The 6651-nt window shown below is 35.8% G+C and overlaps 1 protein-coding gene and 1 long non-coding RNA gene across 2 annotated transcripts; both read right to left on the reverse strand.

Moving 5' to 3' along the window:
- Nucleotides 1-628: 628 nt before the first annotated feature.
- Nucleotides 629-2102, reverse strand: LOC139860044 (uncharacterized). The gene is made up of 2 exons (XM_071848817.1): nt 2048-2102; nt 629-1314 (listed from the first exon to the last, which is right to left on the reverse strand). Exons 1-2 carry the CDS (start codon nt 2100-2102, stop codon nt 629-631), a joined length of 741 nt encoding a protein of 246 aa, XP_071704918.1.
- A 2255-nt stretch (nt 2103-4357) lies between these two features.
- Nucleotides 4358-5578, reverse strand: LOC139857197 (uncharacterized). The gene is made up of 3 exons (XR_011762386.1): nt 5447-5578; nt 4972-5039; nt 4358-4597 (listed from the first exon to the last, which is right to left on the reverse strand). It is a non-coding gene; the product is annotated as an uncharacterized lncRNA (long non-coding RNA).
- Between the last annotated feature and the right edge of the window lie 1073 nt (nt 5579-6651).

The following is a 6651-nucleotide window of genomic DNA, read 5'->3' on the forward strand; positions in this document are numbered from 1 at the left end:
TGACGCGAATCCTAAAGATAGATCTATTGGGCCTAACAAACCCCATCCAAAGTACCGAATGCTTTAGTACTTTGAAATTTATATCATGTCCGAAGGAGGATCCCGGAATGATAGAGGATATTCTTATATGTATCTAGTTAATGTCGGTTATCAGGTGTTCACCATATGAATGATTATTTTTGTCTCTATGCATGGGACGTATATTTATGAGAACTGGAAATGAAATTCTTGTGGTCTATTAAAATGATGGAAATAAATGATTATGATAAACTAATGAACTCACCAACCTTTTGGTTGACACTTTAAAGCATGTTTATTCTCAGGTGTTAAAGAAATCTTTCGCTGTGCATTTGCTCATTTTAAAGATATTACTTGGAGTCTTTCATAGCATATTTCGAAGAACGTTGCATTCGAGTCATTGAGTTCATCAAAGATTATTATTAAATCAATTTATAGTTGGATAGTGGATATTATGAAATGGTATGCATGCCTGTCAATTTTCGATGTAAAGAAAGTTTGTCTTTTAAAAATGAATACAATGTTTGTAAAATGTATCATATAGAGGTCAAATACCTCGCAATGTAATCAACTATTGTGAATCGTTTATAATGTATATGAACGGGTCCTTTCAGGCTAGCTGAGCATCCCTCTTCTTGAAGAAAGAGTTTGCAACAACCATATCATGGGCAATGGCGAACTCGAGAATTGAGCGCCCTTCTTCATTTCTAACCCCATACCCAAAGCCCCCATGGGCTCCCCTATATCCCTCTACCTCCGCTCCTATATGACCATTAAGATCGCCCCCTATAATCAATCGGTGGTCCGCTGGACATCCCCTTACAACCTCATCTAACAATTCCCAGAAACTCTTCTTCTCTGCTTCTCCTAAACCTACGTGGGGTGCGTAAGCGCTAATGACCGTGAACGTCTCCTCATTAATTATAAACGTAACCGACATAATCCTATCGCTAAACCTACCCACATCAACAACATGATCCTTGTGTGTTGGACCTAAAAGGATTCCTACTCCATTTCGAGCTGTCCTAGAGCCCGAGTACCACAACCTGTAGTTATTAAAGTCCACCGCCTCCTGTCCCTTCCATCTAGTCTCTTGAACGCACACTATTTCCACCTTACACTTAAGAAAGATATCCACAAGCTCAATCCTCTTGCCCGTCAAAGTTCCTACATTCCAACTTCCCACTCTAATCTTACCTGGGGTTGCTACTCTACTCCCTCCTCCAACCCTTCTAAAGCTACCCGCCCCTAAACTAGGAGGACATGACCTCACGTGACCATACGAAAGTGTGTTGTCTATATTATAGATGTAAAAAGAGATACTATATATAAATATAGAAATATAAAATGAAACAGTAGGAGCCTAAGATGAGTATAACAGGTGCCAAAATACACTAAACGCTATTGAAGGATACCGAGTACAAAGGGCAATAAATAGGCCAAATAGATACAGATAGAGAGAATATATAGAGATCTAGCACATATAAGTATACATATACAATGAAATATCAGTATAAGCTATGTATAAATAGATAGAAATATAATATGTTATAAATATCTATATCTATATATCTATATATGTACAAAAAAGGAACAGGCAAATAGGATAAGAAATTGAAACGCAAACCCAAGCGGACGACAGCAGTCAGTAGCGGCAGTTGGTTTGCCGTGGTTCAAGAATTTTGGCCAGGTGCGTTTCCGGCCAAGTTACCGCGACGGCGCGTTTGGCGCGTGGAGGGTCGTGGCACAACAATCGCCGGAAAAAAGAGTACGGTTAGGTCCGCAAAATTAGTGCGAGTTCGATGGTGTGGGTCTCTGCTTGTACTTTGTGTGGAAGATAGAAGCAATGGCCAATTAAAGTCAAACGTGGGTTTTTATTTTTTTTTTTAATTTTTTTTTTTTTTGGAAGTACAAAAATCAGAGAGAAAACGGTCGGGAGGAGAGAGAGTGTAAAAGGTTGAACTCAAACCATCCAATTTAATCATCCAATTTAATCAAAACCATCCAATTTAATCAAACCAAACTTAACCTTTATCAACTTTCATGCCAAACATTATAAACCCTAGTTTTCTCAACCTACACATTTTAAAACAATGATTACCGATTCACAGTGAATGAATAATGTCAATTAAACAATGTAGAGTCGAGTTGATGGGCTAAGAAAATCGTGATGAATCTGGAAGTGAAGTGAACAAAAAACAAAAACACGAAATGCTAGCACAAAGAACAAAAATAGTCCTTGTAAAATTAGATCACGAAAATGCGTTCTGAAAATAATAGATAAGTTTATGCACTTTTAGGGACTTGACTTTTCTAGCTTAGTCCATCAAGTTAGTGGGTTAACAAGATCAACGGAAAACAGGAGCAGAGCCACCTTGAGGAAGCTGCCCCAGTGACTTCAAAATTTTTCTGATGCTTTTAAATATGAGGTTGGTGTATTTATATATGAAATATGAGATTGCTAAGAAATTATTTTGGACATTCATAGAGTTTGCAGGAAAGAAAAGATAAAGAAGGTGATGGGGCGGACGCCACTCTTAATTTTAATTTGGAAGTTCTTTTTAATCTTTTCAGTATACATACTTGTTGATATTCTTCCTCAATATATGTTATGAATTATAATTATAGTTTATACCCTCAATATTACACAATTGACAATTTTAACTCTTATTATATACAAGCATGACTCAAAGTAAAAGTTTTGGTTACACCATGTCTAAATATTTAAACGTTGTTTGCATTCGAAATTATATGATTAACTTTGATAACTTTTATTTTCAAAACTATAAATAATAGAAGATAATATCTTCTAGAAGATAATATCTTCTAGAAGATAATATCTTCAAGTTATTATTTTAACTAATTATGTTGTTTAATTGTGTATATTAACAATTTACTAGCATTTTGAAGACGTTCTATGTCATTTTCTAATTGAATTTTTGCGAAAATTTTTTTGTCCCTGGTCAAAAATATTATGGATCCGCCATTGCCGGAAAAATAGCGGCCACCACCGATTCAGATCACCGGAAAAGTTGTTTCGAATTAGATATTTCTGGAGTAAACCTTCGATTTACTGTTTTAACAACGTCACCTTCGATTTGACTGGTGTTTAAAACAACGATTGAAGTTAAAGCGGTGACATGTTTATTTACTTGAACAAGTTTGTAAATGGTGAGCTTAACATACAACTCGTCAACAATTAGGGAAAGAAATACAAATAAATAAATAAACATAAATGATAATCTGAAATGACACCTGAGAGTCAAGTGGTGTTTATGTTGTGAATGCATGGCTGGTAGCGCCGGTTGAGAGCTTTGGTCCGGTAAACTTAATTATGAGGTTTGTTTCAAGTTAGATTAAGCCTGACACTTTTATAAGAAGAACTATTTGAGGGCTATCTGCTTATCAGTTTGGACTATTTAGTTTGTTACTTTGTAGTATCTTTTTTTTTTTTTTTTTTTTTTTTTCGTAGTGCATTAGCCAACTTTAATATGGCCAAAAGGCCCATATATTTCACTATTTAACGGTAAATTGTAGGTATGTTGTAATGCATGAGTTATCAATACAGTTACACGTCTTTTTCATAAAGGGATATGGTCAAAGAAATAAAGAAGTACGAGTTCAAAAAGGACTATATGGTCAAAGAAATAAAGTAGTACGAGTACCATTCTGCCAAATTTGTTACCATACATCTGACTATTGCAGTGGTGAAAATAACATGTCGCCAAAATGCAAGGTTCATTCACATTTTAAACTAAATGGGCCTGTTTTGTAAACTTGGGCCACTTCGGCCTAGTTATGGAGGTTGGGCCAAATATAGAGATATTAACCAAAATGCACAGTTTTTGAACAAACTATAACGACCCGTTCTAAAAAATATATTGAACGTTCTCGCAAGTTGCAAGGCACCTTGTGACGTCGCAAGGTGGGCCTGCGACCCTTGCGATTGACGGGTTATGATATTATATTATGTAATATATGAATCTTTTTACAAATCAGAACACAACATTTTGCTCAATTGATCTTATGAAACGACCAAGACTCATTTCCCGAAAAACGACAAATTTTTATTTTTTTTTTTTTTTTTTTTTTGGAGATCCCAATGGGATCCCAAATTCTGCCCAAAGACTTTAAAATTCCTAAGTGGGATCAAAAGATCTAACCCTATTTAACCATCACGACACCTGTCCCGTTTTAAACTCCGACAATTAACATGTAAACACAACATGTACTTGAGTCATTAAACACATAGAACCAACATCTCAAAAAGTTAACACGTTTACAACCGTTGACTAACTGCAATGACCCATCACATAACAGAAGTAGTAATTTTGACCCATTCGACATATGACACCAAAGACACAAAATGTACAAACATCAACATAACGAGTATTAGAGCGTGAGTTCCGGGATCATCTACCCATATACGATCACAACCCAAAAAGGCAAGCAAAAAGTGTTCACATAACGTCATAGCAAAGCCAAAACCACAACAAGCATCTAGTCAAGTCCTTAAGCATTTCAAACATCCACACTCAATCTATCGTCTCCACTTGCTTACCCTTATCGTGACTTGATCCTACAAAATGTTAAACCACAACAGAGTAAGCGAAACGCTTAGTGAATACAATATACGTATATAAAAGATAAGCTTAACTATAAGTACACAAATCACATTCACAATTTAATAAGCATACAAATCATCTTCCAACATAAAGTACATCTCCTCGATGTGAAGTGCATCTCCCCGATGTAAAGGTGGACATCTCCCCGATGTCAGGTAGACATCTCCCCGATGTCAAGTACATATCCCCGATGTATAAGTAGACATCTCCCCGATGTCATGTAGACATCTCCCCGATGTCATGTAGGGTTTCAACCCTCAACAACAATATTGCATAATCGACATACAACAGTCAAATTTGCCAAATTATATATGTATATTATACTCACCTTAATTCCAAGCAAAATGGTTAACACACTTCCAAGCAAGACAGGTCACAAGCTTCAAGTACAATCACCTAAACAACAATTTCATACACATACATCACAATCTATTCATACTTGGTCATTAAAACCAAAATCACCAGGGTTTTCCTCAAAGACCCGTAATGCCCATTTTGACACCATTTAACCAAAAACAAAAGACTTTGTAAGTCTTTTTACTTCATTATATATATATAATTTACTAATTTACTAACTAATTACTTAAGTCAACCCAAGTCAAAGTCAGTTTTAACTCACACCATCAAGTCACAATTACTAGTTTCTATTTGATTAGTTCATCATTTTTATAAAATACCTAAATCATAAACCCTAACCCTAATTTTCGAATTAGGGTTTCAATGAAACTAAAACTTTAATTTCTAACAATAACAAAGTCATCTATCAACAAAATTTCGGATTTAAAGATATAAAAAGCTCATACCTCAAGTTAGGTTATAAAACCCCCAATTTCTATAGAGATGATGAGAAGTTAAGAAAATCACAAGCTTCAATGGTGTTAACAAGGTTGATTACACCCTTTAATTTAGTTGCATGAAGAAAATCTAGGGTTCTTAGTCTTGATCCCCAAAAATAGCCACTCACAAGTACTCCCTCACTTATTCTATATTTATTTTTAACTTGCTGTAACAATGAAGTGATTTTCCAGATTTTTAAGAGGTAAGTTTTATCATATTTACAATTTTGACCCTCCTCCACTTAGTGTCTTACAAGGTTGGTCCTTTTCCTTAACCAAAACTAAATTAACTAACACTTATAATTAATAAAATATACCTTTAAAATATTGGGGTCTTACAACTCTCCCCCACTTGAATCATATCGCGTCCTCGTGATCCAAGCTAGGTGACTAGACGGAAAGTGTTTAAGCATGAATTCCTCCGTTTCCCACGTGTACTCTGTTTCTCTCCCGTACTTCCATTTAACTTTAAAAGATTTGATTGGCTTATTTCGAATTTTCCTCACTTGTTCATCAACAATATCAACCGACTCTTCAATATACCCTAATTTCTCATTTACCTAAACTTCATCTAATGGCACAATTGTAGATTGTGCGGTTAAGCACTTCCGTAAATGAGATACATGGAAGGTGTTATGAATTCCCGACAACTTTTCGGGAAATTCTAATCTATATGCAACTTCGCCCACTCTTTCTAGAATTTTAAAAGGTCCGATATAGCGAGGACCAATTTTTCCTCGTTTTCTAAACCGAATGATACCCTTCCACGGTGAGACTTTTAACATTACCAAATCACCCTCCTTAAATTCAATTGACCTCCGTCCCCTATCCGCATAGGATTTTTGTCTATCTTGGGCGGCTTTCAAACGTTCTCGAATAATTTCAATCTTTTCGTTTGTTTTCAAAACAAGGTCGGATCCACCCACTTCCTTTTCACCTTTCTCACCCAACAAATTGGAGTGCGACACTTTCTTCCATATAGCATCTCATAAGGCGGCATTCCGATGCTAGCATGATAGCTATTATTATACGAAAATTCCGCTAATGGAAGATGAACATCCCAACTTCCACCGAACTCAATCGCACATGCGCGCAACATATCCTCAAGAGTTTGAATGGTCCTTTCACTTTGACCATCGGTTTGGGGATAGAAAGCGGTACTTAACTTCAAT

The sequence above is a fragment of the Rutidosis leptorrhynchoides genome, chromosome 7, assembly GCF_046630445.1.
Source record: "Rutidosis leptorrhynchoides isolate AG116_Rl617_1_P2 chromosome 7, CSIRO_AGI_Rlap_v1, whole genome shotgun sequence".
NCBI classification, from domain to species: Eukaryota; Viridiplantae; Streptophyta; class Magnoliopsida; order Asterales; family Asteraceae; genus Rutidosis; species Rutidosis leptorrhynchoides.

Coding starts and splice junctions, on each gene's coding strand:
- LOC139860044 (XM_071848817.1), bottom strand. CDS start 2,102: ATGTGTAGGTTGAGAAAACTAGGGTTTATAATGTTTGGCATGAAAGTT. Junction 1,315..2,047: donor TGGCATGAAAGTTGATAAAG/GTTAAGTTTGGT, acceptor TCTATAATATAG/ACAACACACTTTCGTATGGT.